We start from the raw sequence: 20,000 nt of genomic DNA, 5'->3' as shown, positions 1-20,000 counted from the left end.
ACTACCTATTCATGTAATTGTCTAATGGATGCAACCTCTTAAAAGTCCATTCTCCGGTTCCTCAATAAACGATACCAAAGTTCCCAAATAAAAGGTTTCAGTACGACTAAAATACCTTATGCACAGCGTATGTGAACACGTCCCCTCTGGTAGTTTATCTATAACAATAAGTACGTATCGTGGCAAGCTGTACAGGAATTAGTAAGATATGTCAATGAAGATAAAAAGCTTAATAACGATTTCCAATCTGATTCTGGCACGGATATTGGGCTAGTGGGGGAGGGGGGGGGGGGGGGGGGGGGGGGGGGGGGGGGGAGCGGTGATCGAGGATTATTTAGACTTAAGAGACTATTTGTAAAATTCTATTTCTTCCTCTTCTTCTTCTTCTACTACTACTACTTCTACTATTGCTACTACTACTACTACTACTACTACTACTACTACTACTACTACTACTACTACTACTACTACTACTACTACTACTACTACTACTTGTACTGTGATGGCAACAAAAAATCAGGAATGACTTGGATGAATAAAGCGTGACCAATTTGAAATGAGTCATATCGTGAAAAAGGGCCTATGATTGTTGGTATGCTTCTCCCAATCATACGTTGCAAAGATGAAATTTATTATATATTTCATAGCATTTACATCAGAGTTTAATGACATTTGAGACCTTCCGCTGAGGTTTAAAGCTATATGTCTTTAAAATATTCATATTATCATCCTGATGAGAAAATTTAAATGGTATCTTCCAGCAGTCAGCTCCAAATTGTCGATGAATAGTATAAGTTCTTCTGTTAAAACTAAATTTGGCATGGAAAATGGAGTCATTGGCCAAGAGGGCCTCGCTGCCTTGCTAGCTATATCTCACAATGGCTACATTTTCCTTACAAAGAAAATATTATTTAATTTCTAGATACTTAAAATCTCAGTACATTTCGAAACTACCTTGTATCTTCACTATAATATGTTATAAAAATGAAAGTGTTGACTTTATATAATCCTGCGTAAGCTACCTATATGTGATAACTATTTTAGAGTTTTATGGACAATCAGGTTCCCACACATGGAGCCTCCTGTGAGGTGTGCAGCACAAAGAGTGAATTGTATGAAACACTTAATGTATGACTTAAAAAGCAACACAGATTTCATGCGCACCGCAGAGGATCGTGATTCGTGGAGACAGCTGACCGGCAACGTGCTCATAAGCACAAGCCACGAAGGATGATGACATGAAACACTTTCCTACTTTCTGTTTCTTTTCTTCTCTCAGGGAGCTGCTGCCCAGGGTGCCAACCCTGTCTACGCCAATGACATCGATGTGCTTGTTCCTAACCTTGAACTTGGTACCCACGAGGTCATTTACACACAAGACGATGTCATCAAGACGACCTTCAAGAGCGAGATCAACTTTGACACGGCCTTCAGTGGGGTCAGCACAAAAAAGGTCATCATGGAGGAGAGGAACGTGTATTGTGGTGCTTACAACGTCATGGTTGTGGTGGATGCGTAAGTAATACGTGTTGTATATACTGTTTATTTTATTATCATCGTCGTTAACGTCAGCATTGGTATTAGAGGCAACACCAATGGCATCCTTGTCGTGTAACTTTTAATGTACACAATATATTGTATTATTATACTGCAGAGACAGGTATTTCTGTCGCCTTTGGTGGTCTTCTATGATTTGTAAAAATTATTTTCTTTTTTTTTTTTGTACACTTCACATCATGTCGTGTGAGATTGATGTTTTTTAAAATCGTTCCTCTCCAATTTTTTCAGGGAAGACGTCCACCGAGTGATGCACACCGACGGAAGTAATCTGATAGCCTTGGGATCCAAGGACAGGAAGGTCCGGTTCATGGACTGTGATTCTGGCAAGGAGACGGGTCCCGTCATCACAGGTCATGCAGGATCCATTCGATGTGTCTATCTACTCAAGGACAGAGGCATGGTGCTCAGTGGAAGCTACGACACGAGTGTCAGGTCAGTTCATGAGGATTGCATGAAGCATATGCATGCAGTTTGCAGTTCTTTTTAAAAAAATGATTTTCTGGGGGTTTTTTAATTTGACTTTCGGATCAGAAACGTGCTCAAAGCGCTTTACAAGAGGTCCCTGGTCAACAGCAACATTTAACATGTAGGACGGGACATAACGCCTGTTAGGCGATATTACAATTTTTCGGACAAAGACAACGCTGTTAACGGCCAGGTACTCATTTTACACCTGAGTACGGTGAGAGAATGTGAGTAAAGAGCCTTTTCCAAGGACGCAACTATGCGCCGAGCGCGAGGCTCGAACCCAGGACCTTCCGATCCGAAAGCGAATGTCATACCACTAGACCACATAGCCGCACTCTCATTTGTAGGTAATGGGTCTTCTTATAGAAAGCCTATCAACTACACTGTGTCGGCCGGCACTTATCCGTGCGACGTATAGAAGTGAACGAATCTTGTATACTCTACTCAGGCTAATCTGTTTTAGACCATTCCTAGTAAGTTGGTTGCCAATAAATTATGATCTTCTTCATAGCTTGACGAAAATCAAAAATGCTTCTCTTAAAAAACAAAAATAAAAACGAGAACTCATTTCCTGCATTCTTGGAGTGTTTTGGTCCTTTCGATCTTTTATCCTGTTTTGGTGTTCCGATACCACTTCAGGTCCAGGTAGGAGGCACGCCAGGGTATCGTCATGACTGCTGGATTATGGGGCAGCGTCCACGATACGCTTGAATGAAATAATTCAGTTCTTCTTCTGTTTTTAGCGGCAATTCTTTGCTTGTCTTTTCCCACTTGATAAGTTTGCGCGTGAGTGTGCATGTGTGTGTAAGTGTTTGTATGTGTGTGTGTTCGTGTGTGTGTGTGTGTGTGTGTGTGTGTGTGTGTGTGTGTTTGAGGGCGGGGTATCGACTACATGACTGGAAAAAAATCCTTGTAGGTGGACCGAACAATGCACATAGTTCTATAAAGTTAAGTTCAGTATCAGCGGGTATAGAGGCTCACAATCCTCTTCAAGACCAGGTGAACGCTCTTAGAAGCGCCAGGCTGACTCACAGATAACACATCCTAGTAGTCTGTGGGCTGACTCTCCAGGCCATGTCTCTGATGATATGAACTGAAGAGAATAGAGAATCTACAAAAGAAAAAAAATAGCTTTTATATAGCGCAATATCCACTAAATGTGCTCAAAGCGCTTTACAAGGGGTCCCTGGCAACAGCAACATTTAACATGTAGGATGGGACATAACGCCTATTAGGCGATATTACACTTTTTCGGACAAAGACAACGCTGTTAACGACCAGGTACTCATTTTACACCTGAGTTCGGTGAGAGAATGTGAGTAAAGAGCCTTTTCCAAGGAATCAACTATGCGCCGAGCGCGAGGCTCGAACCCAGGACCTTCTGATCCGAAAGCGAGTGTCATACCACTAGACCACATAGCCGCACAAACAAAGAATATAGTTATTTCTGTGTCGAGGAGCCAGACACGGGGTCCAGCTGTAAGATTACCTCAGCCTAGCTGTGAGAGAAAGGTTTGCTGGGAATTTTAAGAAAACGCTAGCTATTGTTTCTACCACTTTGCTAAAATAACGACTGATATTTTTCAAAGAGTTATCCTGTAAAATGTTATTAGTTCAATAAACTATGCGTATTTCTTTAGGAACACATAGATATTTTCATTAATTCTTTGAAGGGAAAGCAATAATATATTCTATCTAAATCATGTTTCCTATTTTCTATTTTGCTATAATAGTAGAAAATGCAATTAATTCGTGCTTCAATGAAGTCTCAATTACATCTTACATTCTTACTGAAAACATGTGAAAAATAGGGTGTTAGGTTAGAGTAAAGTCTCACTTCCCCTGCAAGGGTTAACCCTCTCCTTACCAACTATAGAAAAATCGTCACATTCGTAACGATACAACCAACATTTTTCTTATTCAAATTTCTTTTGTACATCATACATTTTTAAAAAATGAACAGTGTGTTGTAGAGCATGTTTTGCTAAAGAAATTATTTATCGCCAGAACTTACTGCTATTGTATTTGAGAGATTTTAAAAAATCTATTTTTGGGTGTGAAGTTTTGGGAAAAATCCTGAAAATGGCTGATAAGGAGAGGGTTAATACTAAACTTGGTTGATTTCAGGTGTTGGTCTACCGAGACGGGTCAGTGTCTGAAAATCCTACGAGGTCACCAAGATACCATCGTCATTATTACTGTTTGTGGTAACATGGTGGCCACGGGGGCCAAGGATAATCATTGTAAAAGTAAGAATTGAATTAGACAGATTTCATCGTCATCATCATCATCATCATCATCATCATCATCATCATCATCATCATCTTCTTCATCATCGTCATCATCATCATTATCGTCATCATCATCATCATCATTACCATCATCTTCATCGTCACCATTATCATTGTCATCATCATCATTACCACGATCATCATCATCGTCATCATCATCATCATCAACATCATCATTATCATCATCATCATCATCATCATCATCATCATCATCATCATCATCATCATCATCACAGTATTATTGTTATTATTATTATTATCATCCTCATTATCATCTCAATATTAGTATCATCATCATCATCATCAACATCCTCATCATCATCATCATCATCATCATCATCATCATCATCACCATCATCATCATCATCAGCAGCAGCAGCAGCAGCAGCAGCAGCATTATCATCATCATCAGTAGCGACAGCATCATCATTATCATCGTCATCATCAGTATCGTTATCATTGATCATTCATTGTTGATTCATTGTCGTCATTGTCATTTTATGTTCCCTTTTGTTTTCCCACAGTCTGGAACCTTGAGACGGGCAAATGCCAGAAGACATTCAAACACAGAGCCCCAATTCTGTCCGTTGCTTTGTCAGAGGAAACTTGTATAACTGGTTGTGAGGCTGGCAAAGTCAAAGTATGGGAACTCTCCTCTGGAAATCTTATAAAAGTATGTGGAAATCTAATGGGATAAAAATAGCTATGGTATACAATGAAGATAAATCTTACCATCTGAAAAACCCACACACAAAAATTGAAATAATTGTGACCCTTTGTCTCGAAATGGTAGTATGTCGGAACGAATTGAACCCCGAAAGTGACATTAGAATTAAATTGATAGTAAATACCATTTTTTGAGCTTTTGCGTTGTGAGAAATTGTCTTCATTCTTTAACATAACAAATCGAAAATAACCCTAAGTTTCATGTTTTTGTCAATAAATTCAATTTTTTGCACCCAAGTCATCCCGACATAATACCGCTTCGAGACGAAGGGTCACAATTGTTCTTTTGAGGTTTGTTTGCAGCTTTTTTTTATCCTATCCTTTACCTTTCTTTATTTTCCCAGGTTTACTAAACGCTTTTTCTTAATTTTATAGCTCTATTCGACTAAAAAAATTATGACCATTTGTGACCTCTCGCCTCAAAACGGTATTAAGTCGGGGTGATTAAGATGCTAACAATTGAATGCATAACCAGAAAGTTCAGACTTGAGTTGAGTTTGTATGTTTTATAGAGGAGAATGAATATCATACTTTAGAGTGCTGAAGAGCAAAAATTCTAATTTTTGATCAGTTTAATTTTAATTGGACTTTTTAACGTCTGGTTCATTCTGACATAATACCGTTTTGAGACGATGGGTCACATTTCTGGTCAAAATGAAAGAGAGCGTTTTGTGTGAAACATACAACATAGTCCTCCAATCTATAGTTCTAAATCACACAATGATATAATAAAGTCTTTCCAATTAACCCCTCTCCACAAAATAGCTTAATTGTTATTGTAATCCGGGAAACATAAACCGTTTTTAGACATGAGAATACATGACAAGTGGCCTGAAAACTATCTTAGACGGGCACTTGTTCGTTTTGTTTGATTTTTTTTGTTCCTTTATTGTTTTAGTTCATTTCTTTCCTTCTTTTTTTATATTTTTACCAAACAAAACAAAACAATAACTAACTAAACAATAACAAAAAAAATCCAACTCATTAGCAGTAACAAAGCATTTTGTACATTGATATAAAATGAACAACGAAAGTATTGGATTGGAACCCTCGGGGCACAAGATCAAGGGGAGTGAAACGGGGAACATGGAGAAGAGTTAAAGACTGGTATACAGAGAAGTGATAAGACATGAAACGATAATATTTTTTTTAAAAAGATTAGCTCAAGATAGAGAGGGATAGAAGCTGATTGTCTGTGGCCTATACCCTGACCCAGGGTGAAAAAGGCAATGATAATGATGATGATGATGATGATGATGATGATGATGATGATGATGATGATGATGATGATGATGATGATGATGAGTGATGATGATGATGATGATGATGATGATGATGATGATGATGATGATGATGATGATGATAGATGATGATGATGATGATGATGATGATGATGATGATGAATGATGAATGATGATGATGGTAATGATGGTGATGATGATGATGATGATGATGGTGATGATGATGATGATGATGATGATGATGATGATGATGATGATGATGATGATGATGATGATGATGATGATAACATGAAAGCGCCCTTAGATTTAATCCATTATCCTTTGTTACCCGACATAGTACTGAATTTAATTTAACAAATGAGTCACAAAAGGCTTCAATATTCGTGACATCACTTCCCTCGTAACGACGCATAGTAACTTAGTAACTGGTTCTAAACTATCGGAACAATGGCGGACACCCTTATGAAATACTTCTCCGACGAACATAAAAGTGTATCCAGAGAAGAAAAGCATTATAAATCTGATCATGTTTTTACTTTTATACATTTGATGACGTGTGAAAAAGTTCAAGCCAGCATGAAGAATAAAAAGTACCTATTTTCTTTGTTTAGAACCAACCTGCTCGTTGCTGGGCGGGCGTGGCATCAGACTATTGAATCCAATTGACCATAATATAACGTTACCATGCTTTAACACTGGGTATGCAGTTTATCTATTTACGAGTTCGTATTTCACCTCCATCGTCTTAGGTCCTGACTGGTCACCATGGTGCTGTGACGGGTATCAAGTTTGACCGATGGCACATTGTCACCGCCAGCAAAGATGGCTACGCCCTCACATGGAGTGCCTTGGGGAAGTTTTCACGGTGCCTGACAGCACTGAGACATCCGAAGTAAGTCCTTCTGTAATAGTTTGATGACTATTAGACAATCGTTTATATATAATTGAATCACGTTGGATGCAAATATAGTGCGAATAGTGCTCGACATGTAACAATGGAGCGAATTATTATTGTAATATTTACCACGATGTTGGAGTCAGTCTACATCGATGTTTCAGGCCTTCCGGCCATCGTCAGAACTGTGTGTTAGTGTTACATGGGTTTGGTTTGTTGTGTGTTGTTGTTGCTTGTTGAAGTGGTTCCGTAGGTTTGTAGTTGATTCGTCAATCAACATAAAAATAATTCTTTTTAGAAAAAAAAATATTTTGAACGTAAACAATCTTTCTAGTATGCATTTTTTTGAAATATCACATTGCTTTATTTTTTTGTCAACAGAAGTTCGTGTAGCCAAATTTCCATTGCTCGCAGTACAAGATGCCTATCACACGGCCATTTTCTCCAAGCACACTTATGATAATAATATAGATCACGACTTATAACGTTGTACTCACTCACATCTGACTCGAAAGAGATAATGGGTATAGTGCCCCACCCAAGAACACAACTCAGCGATATGATAGTAAAAGTTGTTATCATTGCTGTCACCTGCCCATTCTTTAACCGCTCTCAAAATTCTTCAACTGTGTCACATGACAAGGCATCTTATGGCCAGATCTAAGACACCACACTGATCATCTTAAAAAATGTGACCAAAGGTCTCAAAACAGTTGTTTGTCAAGAAGAGCATGTTGGTTAACTCGATTGTTAAAACTTAACTTACAATATTTGAGTTTTAAGGAATGCCTCCATTAAGGAGAGTTTCATTTCTTAACTTCAAGAAATTTATATATTTTTTTTTTTAAATTCATTTATTTATTTATTTTATTTTATTTAAATAAAAAAAATTCCAAACTTTAATTATTTTTTTTATCTATAAAAAAAATTAATATTCTTCCTCCAATTCACTCCAACACAATACCAAATTGACGCGGCGGGGCACAATTAAAATTCTTGGATGACAAAGTTCCAAATTGTGGACAAGGCATCAAAGCATCTCATATAATCACATTTAATTTGAGATATCTCAACCATAGTAGCATAGAGCAAAACTTTGTTTTGGGTTTGCGCTCTATAGTGAAGATAATCTAAAACAGATGTGGCCTGAGATATTGTTTGACCTCTATTGTTTGATTCATGAGACATTTAGTAAGAGGAAGTGCAGATTAAAAAGTCAACAGCCAGAATCCTTGACACATTCATGATAAAAAAGTAACAAATTGTGTGGTTGTTTTTTCTTCTTAAGGTATCACTATCTACTGATGAAGAATGATTATGATTATAAATTAATCACGTCCTTCCTCTCTCTCTCTCTCTCTCTCTCTCTCTCTCTCTCTCTCTCTCTCTCTCTCTCTCTCTCTCTCTCTCTCTCTCTCTCTCCCTCCCTCTCTCTCTCCCTCTCTCTCTCTCTCTTTCTCTCCCTCTCTCTCTCTTTCTCTCTCTCTCTCTCTCTCTCTCTCTCTCTCTCTCTCTCTCTCTCTCTCTCCCTCTCTCTCTCTCTTTCTTTCTTTCTTTCTTTCTTTCTCTCTTTCTTTTCTCTCTCTCTCTCTCTCTCTCTCTCTCTTTCTTTCTCTCTCTTTCTCTCTCTCTTTCTCTCTCTCTCTCTCTGTATCTCCCTCTCTCTCTCTCTCTCTCTCTCTCTCTCTGTCTCTCTCTCTTTCTCTCTTTCTTTCTCTCTCTCTCTCTCTCTCTCGCTCTCTCTCTCTCTCTCTCTGTCTCTCTCTCTTTCTCTCTTTCTTTCTCTCTCTCTCTCTCTCTCTCTCTCTCTCTCTCTCTCTCTCTCTCTCTCTCTCTCTCTCTCTCTCTCTCTCTTCCAACAGAGAAGTACTGTGCCTCGAGTTCATCCATCTGCGAGTCATCACTGGATCAGCAGATGGAAGACTCCGTATCTGGAACATGGTTACTGGTCAATGTTGTAGAATCATGCGTGGAAATAGCAGGAGTGACCCCATTCTCTCTGTCCTTGCCATTGGAGATAGGTACGTCAACTGGACACTCTCGAGCTATTTACGGATATTTTTCATGACTTGTAGGAAGTTAGTGCAAGATGAGACGAAAGAGATTTAATAGATCTGGCACGAGCACACTGGCCCAAGAAAAGGATGTCTGATGAAAATATGTTGTTCCATTTTCCGTTTTTCAGCGAGCTCTTGTGTTTAACCAGAAACTCTCTCAGAGTGGTTCTATATCAAAAATCTTTCTTTATTGTACGAAGTTTCATTATTCAAAGTTTCATGCTTTTACCAGCATTTGCACAATTCTTATGATATTTGGTCCTATCGGCCACCACTATTATGTTTTAGGAGAAGAAAGATGATTATAAAAAAATATAATTTAATCAACTTCGATTGAAACCTTTAGTGAAACGAATTATTTGAGTAATATTCAGAAAAAAGATAAGCAGATTAAAAAGAACATTCTTTGATACACATGAGCAAGTATGAATGCTTATATTTTATAAAGTTTGTTGATGGTTTTTTTTTTCTTTTTATATATATGAAAAATTTGTGTCATATATCAAAAATTAGTTCCTGGTTTTACTTTTCTCTCTCACTTTCAGAGTCACTGTCAATACACTCAACAACTTACTGGTTTTGAACTTTGAACCGGTGACCTGGGATTACACTCTCGAGACAGACAAAGTGCCGCCCCTTGTTCAGTATGGCTCTTACACAGATGCTCCAATCAGAAATCAGCCTTATGCTTACGTCAGAGCACAGCGTATGAAAAAGGCGGGAGCTTCCAATTACAAAATTGTGCATCACGATTCACCTCCACCCGAATGCAACGCATCTTTAGTTTTACTGCAACATCAATACAGGGCGACACAGCTACCACACAGCGCCAAGAGTCTTAGTTTGAGAAGCATGGAGAATGCAAGACGAGTCCAAAGCAGCATGAGATATTACAGCGAAGGGACTCCATCTACAACCTATGACGAGTATTCTCCCAGACAGGAATATAAAGGAGGAAGTGTTTCAGACCAACTGATTCTATCTTCCAAACGGCAGACTCAGCAAGCCCAGTCTCAGTATTCAGCAGGGAAATCAAAGTCAAGAATTCGATCTGCACCTTCCCAGCATAGCGTCACCATTAAAGAACAACAGCAACATGATTATGATGATGATAGTGAAGCCGGTAAAGATATGCCTCATACAGGTAGAAGAATATCATGGGCATTTGATAAGCCACTGGTACCCAAAGGCAAGGATATTTCATTGTCTGAAATGAAAGCTCTCCTGCGATCTCAAATCAGAATGCAGAGTGAGAGTGTTGTACCTCCTGATTTCATATATCTAACCGTCAATACCATTCAGAACTCTTTAGTTAGCTGTGAAACTAATTTTAATACTAAATTTAACATGAAAGATGTCAAACCCATTCAGCCGACGCTCCGAAAGCGACCAAATTCGTCACCAAGTCGAATTGATCCTCGAACAAAAATTCCAGTTGAAGAACTTGGTTTAGAAATCTTCCAATCAGAGGATGGTACAATATCTGAAGTATCAGACCATCGATCTGTGAGATCGGTGAAAGCTAAAGAACAGCCAAAGCCTCCACCAGTCCCTGCTAAAGAGGGTTTCTTAACTCAATGTTCCTCAGCTCCGATTAGATATACACCCTCATTAAGTTTACATCCCCAAAGAATAAAAACAACTGTACCAAGCGGACGCATAATTCGTCCAGTTTCTGCAGGACCATTAAATTCAGATAAGGTGATGGCGCCTTATAATATAGCATCCAAACCTCCTAGACCAGGCACAGCCCCTGTGAAGATACGACCATCGAGTGTGAAATCTGTTCCAGCAAGTATCGCTCCGTCATTACCAGGAGCGGGTATCTTAAACCAGAGACCTCGCTCCCAACCCGTCACAAGCAGTATGATGGATGCCAAGCCCGTCCCCATGCTTATGTACTCAAAAGCAGTTCGAGAGAAGGCTGTTGAATTAAAAGAACAAAAGAAAACCCGCCAAGCTCCGATGGAACTTGGACCGGATGGGAGACCTTTAGGTAAAGTCAGCATGTACAACCAGCCAATGAGAGAACACGTCAAGTTTGAATTGAGGACACATCAGCAAGAAGAAGACTACATGGCTCAAATTGGGCGCTTCCACGATGATCAAAAACGAAAAGAGCAAAAGGTGCTTGAGAAAAAGAAGAAAGCAGCATGGTTGACTATGGCTAAAGGAAAAGGAGGTGAAATGAATCTGCAAAGACCTACAACTGCACCAGAATTGGAAGAATAAACTGGTCTGAAGCTGAGTATAATGATATGCCCTCATGATATCCAAACGAGCCAAAACAAATTCATTGTTTTATTGTTACATCCTTTATTAATGAGCACCAATAAATTGTAAGAGTAACAAGACAAGTGAACAATATTGGTAAAGCGAAATGCTGTGTACACCAATTGAATGTAATGCCTTCAATTATTGTATTTGAAAAAAATAGACTCGTATCTATATTTTCCACCCATAAACATTTAATTGAACAAACCATTTTATTTGTTAACAGCGTTAACTTAATGTTCGATGACAAATCATTACTCTTAGGTCCTTGTTATTCTTGTCACATTTTCTTCACGATAAAGTGAATACTGAACTACTAGAAGGTGTGGATTGTAAAAAAATGTACAAAAATGAAGAGATCGACGTTTAAAAAAAAATTATAATAATATCTTGCTCACTAGGACAACATGAGTGATTCCTGTTGACATCAGACATCTTATTTGATGAGTTATCTAATATTCCTTCGTGGAATGCCTAGGCGACGATATCTTATGATATCGTGGCGCAAAAGGCATAATTTTTAATTTTTAAAAATTAATAATAATATACACGGAACGTTTTGAGATCAAAACCCATCTTCAGCCAATAACAAAGAATTATTTTATTTTGGATTCTGAAAAGGGTTTTGAGCCTGAAATGTTATTTTTTAAAAACTGGTATATTGTATATTTTGGATACATTTCTCAACGGCATTTTAGTTAGCAACGAATCTACGGACCCTTTAAACACCGTACTTGGCTTGCTAGACCCGTGCTTTTAAAAAATAGATCAAGTTTTACTTCATCTTGATGTCATACCAATCACCTGACGTATGATGCTGATGCGTCGTTTGCTCAAACAATACAATCTTTGAACATTCAAGTCAAATGTAAATTCTAATAAGAATCTCGTCGATGCTACATTGTTTCATGTTTTGTGTTTCGGCGCCTTAGTCGTAGACAACTTTTAATTGGAAGTATTGATTTTTTTTGTTTCCTGGTTTATTTGACAATTCAACTAAACATTCCTTCAAGAAATCCTATGCAAGTTACTTGTATAAATTTTATGTTTCTTCACTTATTGTAAAGTACCAAAATATAGTATAGGCCGACGTGAACATATATATGCAGGTCTGACATCCGAACTCACTTATGGGCCTTGTTTAATATTGTTGTAATGGACACTACTTTGCGTCATTTTTGTTTTGTTTTGTTTTTTGTTTTTATTTCTTTTTTTTTCTTTTTTTTTTTTTTCGTTTTTTCTTTTTTTTTTTTTGTTGAGATTTTTATTACACCAATTGGCCCATACGGAATTGGGTTATCAGACCTGCAAATTCATAAGTACGCGTTGGTATAGACTATTTCATATACATACATACATACAACATAAGCAAGGACTGGTGTTTAAAGACATTACGTCAGCCATATAATTTAATCTTTAATGTTATTCATATTGATGCACTTACCTATATGAAAGTGTGACCTCTGTTATGGTTTGATAATGCGGTTTTTTATGTGTGCGTATGTGTGTGTGTGTGTGTGTGTGTGTGTGTGTGTGTGCGCGCTCGCGCGCTATTTGTGCAGAAGAGAAAGAGGGAAGAGGGAGAGAGAGAAAGATAGGGAAAATGAGATATATAGAGAGCGAGAATAGGGACTGGGTGGTGAAGAATGCCTATAGGTATGTGTATGTGTGTGTGTGTGTGTGTGTGTGTGTGTGTGTGTGTGTGTGTGAGCAAGCTGGCGCGTGTGTATATGTATGCAAATATATTATGTGTATGGGTCAGAATGTTTCGAATGTGGACTCGTTCGCATTTGTTTGAGAGAGAGAGAGAGAGAGAGAGAGAGAGAGAGAGAGAGAGAGAGAGAGAGAGAGAGAGAGAGTGTGTGTGTGTGTGTGTATTATGTTATATTTACAAGGAGGTACTTTGCACCACCATTTTTTAAGACAATAACCTTTACTCACGTAGCTCTGTAATAATGATAATTCAAACTTTCTCGTATGTTAAAATTATTCTGGCAATATTAAAAAATAAATGTTATAATTCTGTTAATTTACAGGGATTTAATTGTGATGCCTCTTGTTACTGCTGATGACTTAAGCAACCAGTTGTAAAATGCCAAAATGACATCAATGTCAAATTTAATGTAAAATAAACAACTCTGTGATATTTTTTGAGATGTTGAAAGATGTATAATATAAATTTTACCAAAGTCAAGTTGTTTTATTGATCTTCGTATAGCTAGATATTTTGGAATTATGCTTGCTTTAGTTTCACGATTCTTACTGTTGCTGATTTATTTTCTATCTTTGAAGTTTGAAGATATTTTTATTGGTTTTATTTTAGAATAATGATAGTATTATGACTATTGTGTGATGGCGCTCTTTGTAGTAGAGGCCCTTTTAAAAAGAAAAGTGATCAAAGAAGTAATTTGTTTTTGACAAAAATTGTTTACAATGAGCCAAAAGTTATCCTTTTATAATATAATCGAATATATTTATAAGAATTTGCCAAATATATTATGTCAGTTCTTCCCATCTAGTTGTATTGTCTAGCGCTTAGGTAACGCCTTTGTGGGCGGGGTAAAGTGCTGTGCTGTGCAGGTCAAATTTACTATTATACATTGTAGATTACGTAGTAAGAAGTGTTCCTGTGATTAAGGTGTCGAGATATGTACTGTCAGATTTAGTATGTTATGTTTGTTTTGTTTTTTTTTTGTTGTTGTTGTTTTGTTTTGGTTTTGTTTTTTTTTTGTTTGCTTGTTTGTTTGTTTTTTTTTTTTTTTTTGGTGTTTTGTTGTTTTTTTTAAAGTTTGATTTATTATTGTTGTTGTTTTTGTTTTGTGTTGTTTCTTTTGTTGTCGTTTTTTAGATTGTGTTGTGTTTTGTTTTGTATAATTGTTGATTAATCTTTTTTTTTTTTTTCTCTTTCTTTTTAATGTTGAGGTAAATATGAGGAGTGAGCATCCATGTTGATACAGCAGTCTGATGGAATGTTGGGCTAGATTTTTATTACAGTTTTTTTTTTTTTTTCGTTTGTTTTTCTAAACTGTAGAATTAAAAAATAAACAACTGATTTAGCATAATGTTCTATCCATTAACACCTAATATAATCTTACAATGTGCCAGTTTTATCCTCATGTCATTATTTATTGTTTGTATTACTTGCTTGTTAAGTTGATGATCTCTGATGTATTATGTTAATGATTGAATGCTATGGAGCAAAGAAAATTCTTGTAAGTTATTCATTGAATTGTTTATCTTTTCTTTTAATGATATAAAGACTATTAAGAAAAACAAAGTTGTTTTTTACTTTTTTTTAATTTATTATTTGCAGCCAAATTAAAAAAAAAAGTAAGAAATAAAAAAGTGGCTTTGGTGGCTTAGTGCATGGCCTTCGTTAACTCATAGCCTGACACTGACCAACAAATGACGTCAAAAAACAAGTCTTTGGCCACAAAAGAAAACAAATCGTGAGTTGTATTCACCGGTTCAACCAATGGGATCACTTGTTTCTTTGACCACCACTAAAGACAACCCACAAGGCGGTCCACAAACCAACAAATTACGTCAAAATGCCAGTCTTTTGCCACAAAAGAAAACAAATCGTGAGTTGTATCCTAGAAATAGGCTCTCCTATTTCTGGGGTTGTATTCACCGGTTCAACCAATGGGATCACTTGTTTCTTTGACCACCACTAAAGACAACCCACAAGGCGGTCCACAAACCAACAAATTACGTCAAAATGCCAGTCTTTTGCCACAAAGGAAAACAAATCGTGAGTTGTATCCTAGAAATAGGCTCTCCTATTTCTGGGGTTGTATTCACCGGTTCAACCAATGGGATCACTGGTTTCTTTGACCACCACTAAAGACTACCCACTTGGCGGTTCACAAAGCTAAAAATGACGTCAAATAAATATTATGGGTCTTAGCGTAGCCATCGTTAACATATAAATAGTTCTTAGATGACGTCACTCAGGCCGTTGTTATTGTTTTTTGCCATCCGCGTTTATGAGTAATGCTTACTGAACAGTATTAACCTGACTATAAACGTTCATGGATACACACAGTTTTGTGTGTTGGTCCGTTATACTTCCGGATGGCAATGTTATGAGCTTCTTAGCCAAGCGCATACTATCTATAGCCTGGCACTGACCAAAAAATGACGTCAAAATGCCAGTCTTTGGCCACAAAAGAAAACAAATCGTGAGTTGTATTCAATAGTTCAACCACTTGTTTCCATGAGCACTACTAATGACAACTCACTAGGCGGTGCAAAAAAAACAAATAATGACGTCAAAATGCCAGTCTTTTTGGGTTTCAGTTCGTAGCCATCGTTAACATGATATAGCCTGACACTAGAACCGTAGCCATCGTTAAGTTGTGGCCTGACACTGAAACCCAAAAAGACAGGCATTTTGACGTCATTTGGTTTTTGCACCGCCTGGTGAGTTGTCGTTAGTATTGCTCCTGAAAACAAGTGGCCCCATTGGTTGGACTATTGAATACAACTCACGATTTGTTTTTTTTTTTTGTGGCAAAAGACTGGCATTTTGACGTCATTTTTTGGTTAGTGTCAGGCTATCACTTTACAATGGCTACGGTCTTAGTGTCAGGCAAGGACACCTATAGATAGTATGCGCTTGGCTAAGAAGTTCATAACATTGCCATCCGGAAGTATAACGAACCAACACACAAAACTGTGTGTATCCATGAACGTTTATAGTCGGGTTAATACAGTTCAGTGAGCATTACTCACAAACGCGGAGTCAAAAAACAATAACAAAGACCTGAGTGACGTCATCTGCATACTATCTATAGATAGAATGCGCTTGGCCAAGGAGTTCACAACATTGCCATCCGGAAGTATAACGGATCAACACACAAACTCTGTGTAACCATGAACTTTTATAGTCTGGTTAATACAGTTTAGTGAGAACAACTCACAAACGCGGATGGCAAAAACAATAACAAAGGCCTGAGTGACGTCATCTGCATACTATCTATACCAGGTGTCTTTAGTGTCAGGCTATAGTTAACGATGGCTACGCTTTGTGGTACGATGTCTCATCTCGAGACGAAAGTCAAGGGATTTTGAGCTTAAAATACTGGGTGGGGTTCCTGACCTCTCATAGTGGGCAGGGGGGTACTTACTATGTCTTCTATTCCCCTGTACCCGGTTTCCAACATGCTTTCTGTCTTTTTCTTGGAATGAGATTTCTTGGTTTTGCCCTAGTCCTGGCCGGGTACCCTGGCTAAGAGGGAAACAGTCAAATGTATAGTTAGTTTTAGGAGATGATATTCTTTTCCTTGTAAATCATCTCTCTGTTATGTACTGCATAATTTTTTTTAAACGTATTATGTATGATTTGTAAACATTTGAGTGTATTCTTCTTATTGGCGACCTGTGCTTCTGTCTGGATGAGACATTTAGGTGATCTCAAACTAAGTAAGTACGTTGATGGTGTGCTTTGGAATCTACATCTGTTTCCTATTTGAACCAGTTCCCCTTTGTCTTACCTTTTCTTGGACGCTTTAATCGTAATTCTGGAACTTTTTACTATCCCATTTTCTTCCTTTACTGGCGCTGATATGACCTTAATTTGTTGCAAGCGCCGTAAAATCCTTAAACAAACAAGCTTAAATAGAGATTGTATGGTTTGTAATGATTTCAAGATTCTGGTCCCGGTGTTGTTTTCTTGATGAAGGCCGTTATTTGCCCACTCGACCTGGGTATGAATGAGTACCTGGCTATAGGCAATGGCGGATAGTATAAGAGTGCTACACAATAAAAACGGGACGCTTATACGGGGGTTTGTGTAGGAAATATGGTTTCAAAATGATCGCCGAAGGACTAGAAAAAGTACATATTGAGAAGCGCATTTAGCATGGCGAATCAGTGGAAATACTGTGGCCTTTAACCAGTTAACTGCCAGCCTATGGAAAAACTCGTATTTAAAAAAATTGGCCAGAAAACTCTTCCTTCAAAAAAAAAAAAACGATCAATTTAAATGGCCCTTGTTTTGGCACCAAAAAAAAAGACCTATCAAACTTACGACTTCGCGAAGTCCCAGGTTTAATTTTTTTTTTTTTTTTTGTATTTTGTTTTTGTTATATATATATATATATATATATATATATATATATATATATATATATATATATATATATATATATATATATATATATATATATATATATATATATATATTTTTTTTTTTTTTTTTTTTTTTTTTTTTTTTGCCAAGATGAGGTTCATGTCAATTGATCGATATGTGAAAGACGAGTTTTCTGGCCAAATTTTTAGATATGAGTTTTTTTCCAGATGCCGGCAGTTAAAATGTTAATGTGTTTGTTCTTATTTCATAAGTCATAAGTTACTTTTAGGTTTAAAAGAAGGAAAAGAAGATTTAAATTCTTAAAAGGTATTTAAAAGATTTTTGCTTTTAATGTGAAAGGAACGTTTCCATAAAGAATCAAATGTTCACATTTTCAACTGACTGAAAACAGTCGACAAACAGTGGGAGAAAACAGTTGGTGAGACAAACAAAATTATAATATATTATTATAATATTATGACCACGAATTACAACACATTTAGCTTCTTATGCATATACCTACTGTTTCAAACTTTATGGGGTTTTTTAATGTTTGTTTTTTTATGTGTGTGTGTGTCTGTCTTTTTTTTTAATATTTTGTTTGTTCGTTGGTTTTTTGTTGTTTTTTTTTTGGGTTTGTTCTTTTTTTGTTGTTGTTGTTTGGTTTGGGTTGCTTTTGTTTATTTCTTTTTTTTTTTTGGGGGGGGGGGGGTGGTGGTGGTTGGTTACGGTCTGTTTGTTGTTGTTTTTTTTATCGTTTGTTGTGGGTTTTTTTTTACTGATTTACACGAAGTGTCTGAGAACAAGTGTTTATAAATACTGTAAGCTTGGCTAAGAAACTCACAATATTGCCATCCAGAAATATAACGGACCAAAATACAAAACTATGTGTAACCTTGAACGTTTAAAGTCTGGTTAAAACAGTTTAGTGAGAATTACTCATAAGCATGGATGGCAAGAAAAAAAAATGAAATAAGATAAAATAATAATAATAATAATAATAATAATAATAATAATATAATAATAATAATAATAATAATAATAATAATAATAATAATAATAATAATAATAATAATAATAATAATAATATAATAATAACAAAAACCCAATAACAAAGACCTGAGTGACGTCAAATTCGTTCTATCTATTTTTGTGTGGTTAAATTTTAAAGATGTATATATAGTATGCGCTTGACTTAGAAGCTCACAACATTGCCATCCTGAAGTATTACGGACCAACACACAAAAATATGTGTAACAATGAACGTTTATAGTTTGGATCAATCTCCTTTTCCTTACCTTTTCTCGGTTCATTTAATTGTAAATTTAAAATGAACCATCCCATTTTCTCTATTTTACATACATACAGGCCCTAAGTGTGACAAGCGCCCTAGATCCAATAAAAACATTTTAGCAAAACACCTTGCAAAACACTGTATATTTAATTCATCTTAATCTCAGGAATTGACTTACTTGACTTAGATGCCTTTCGCGTCTCGACCGAAAGATCGGGTCGCCTTGGCTGTTTCCAGTATTTCCTGTGTGAGGTCGTGTCTCCAATATTGCCGGTCCTCTGCTAGGGTTCTCAGATTTTCAAGGTCCCCTGCCGTTATGAGACTAATGCTTTGTCCAAGTGTTGTAAGGTTTTTGTTTAGGATCACAGGGATTGTTGTGATCGGTCTTCCTCTGAAAAGGTTCCCGTGTTTTTGGAAGTATCCCGACATGGCTTGGTTAGCTGGTATGTTTTTGTCCCTGCGTAGTATGTGACCGAAAAGTTTCCATCGTTGTTGTAAAATGTCAAGGGATATTGGTCTTTCTTCTGTGATCTTATAGAGTGATTCATTTGAGATCTTTTTTGGGTATTTGATGTCCAGTACCCTTCTTAGCTGTGTGCGATGGAAGGATCCAGATGTTCTTCTTCGGATTTTGTCAACGCCCAAGTGCCGCAGTTATACAGAAGTACCGGTTTTACAAGAGCACGGTACAGTTTCAGTTTGGTTTTTCTCTTTATTTTGTCACCTCTAATCCATACATTGGTGAGTTTACTGAGGAATTGGGAATAGTTATTTTTCCTACTTTAATAAATTGTGAAACGCGACACTGATCTGTTTGATAATGATAACAATCAAATTAACCCTTGGCCTTCCTATCCGCTAGGTCGACCAGTCGTCCATGAATAAGCCGTGTTGTATCATCCTACGGCCCACACCCCTCTAAAAATTAACCACCACCTCGAAACACTAGTTTTTGTTACCTCCCTTGATTTTTTGATATATTTAGTTTTTACTACATATTTTCTTTAATTTACTTTTTAAAATAAAATTTTTATAATTTTTTAATTTTATTAATTATAACTAATAGATTTTTAACAAAAATTTTACATTGATTTATGTAGCAATTATAATAAATTAAA

At 36.8% G+C, this 20,000-nt stretch overlaps 1 protein-coding gene across 2 annotated transcripts in view; it reads left to right on the top strand.

The window, feature by feature from the left end:
- The window catches only part of LOC144973602 (F-box and WD repeat domain containing protein 10B-like), a 37,658-nt gene extending 22,869 nt beyond the window's left edge, over positions 1-14,789 (top strand). The window contains exons 4-11 of one of the 2 annotated variants that reach the window (XR_013645590.1): positions 1,280-1,515; positions 1,789-1,992; positions 4,156-4,277; positions 4,844-4,992; positions 7,036-7,178; positions 9,044-9,202; positions 9,784-12,068; positions 12,134-14,789. Coding sequence is in view for 1 of the 2 variants with exons in the window: in XM_078916247.1 (XP_078772373.1) it covers positions 1,280-1,515; positions 1,789-1,992; positions 4,156-4,277; positions 4,844-4,992; positions 7,036-7,178; positions 9,044-9,202; positions 9,784-11,470 (2,700 nt within the window). In the remaining variant the exon portion in view is untranslated. Of the gene's footprint in view, positions 1-1,279; positions 1,516-1,788; positions 1,993-4,155; positions 4,278-4,843; positions 4,993-7,035; positions 7,179-9,043; positions 9,203-9,783 lie in introns of both variants that reach the window. The other variant, XM_078916247.1, reaches the window with a different exon arrangement.
- Positions 14,790-20,000: the final 5,211 nt, after the last annotated feature.

This window comes from Berghia stephanieae, chromosome 5 (genome assembly GCF_034508935.2).
Source record: "Berghia stephanieae isolate SIO BIC M18660-M18661 chromosome 5, UCSD_Bste_1.3, whole genome shotgun sequence".
Taxonomy (NCBI): domain Eukaryota; kingdom Metazoa; phylum Mollusca; class Gastropoda; order Nudibranchia; family Aeolidiidae; genus Berghia; species Berghia stephanieae.
This window is presented reverse-complemented; position numbering and strand designations above follow the sequence as displayed.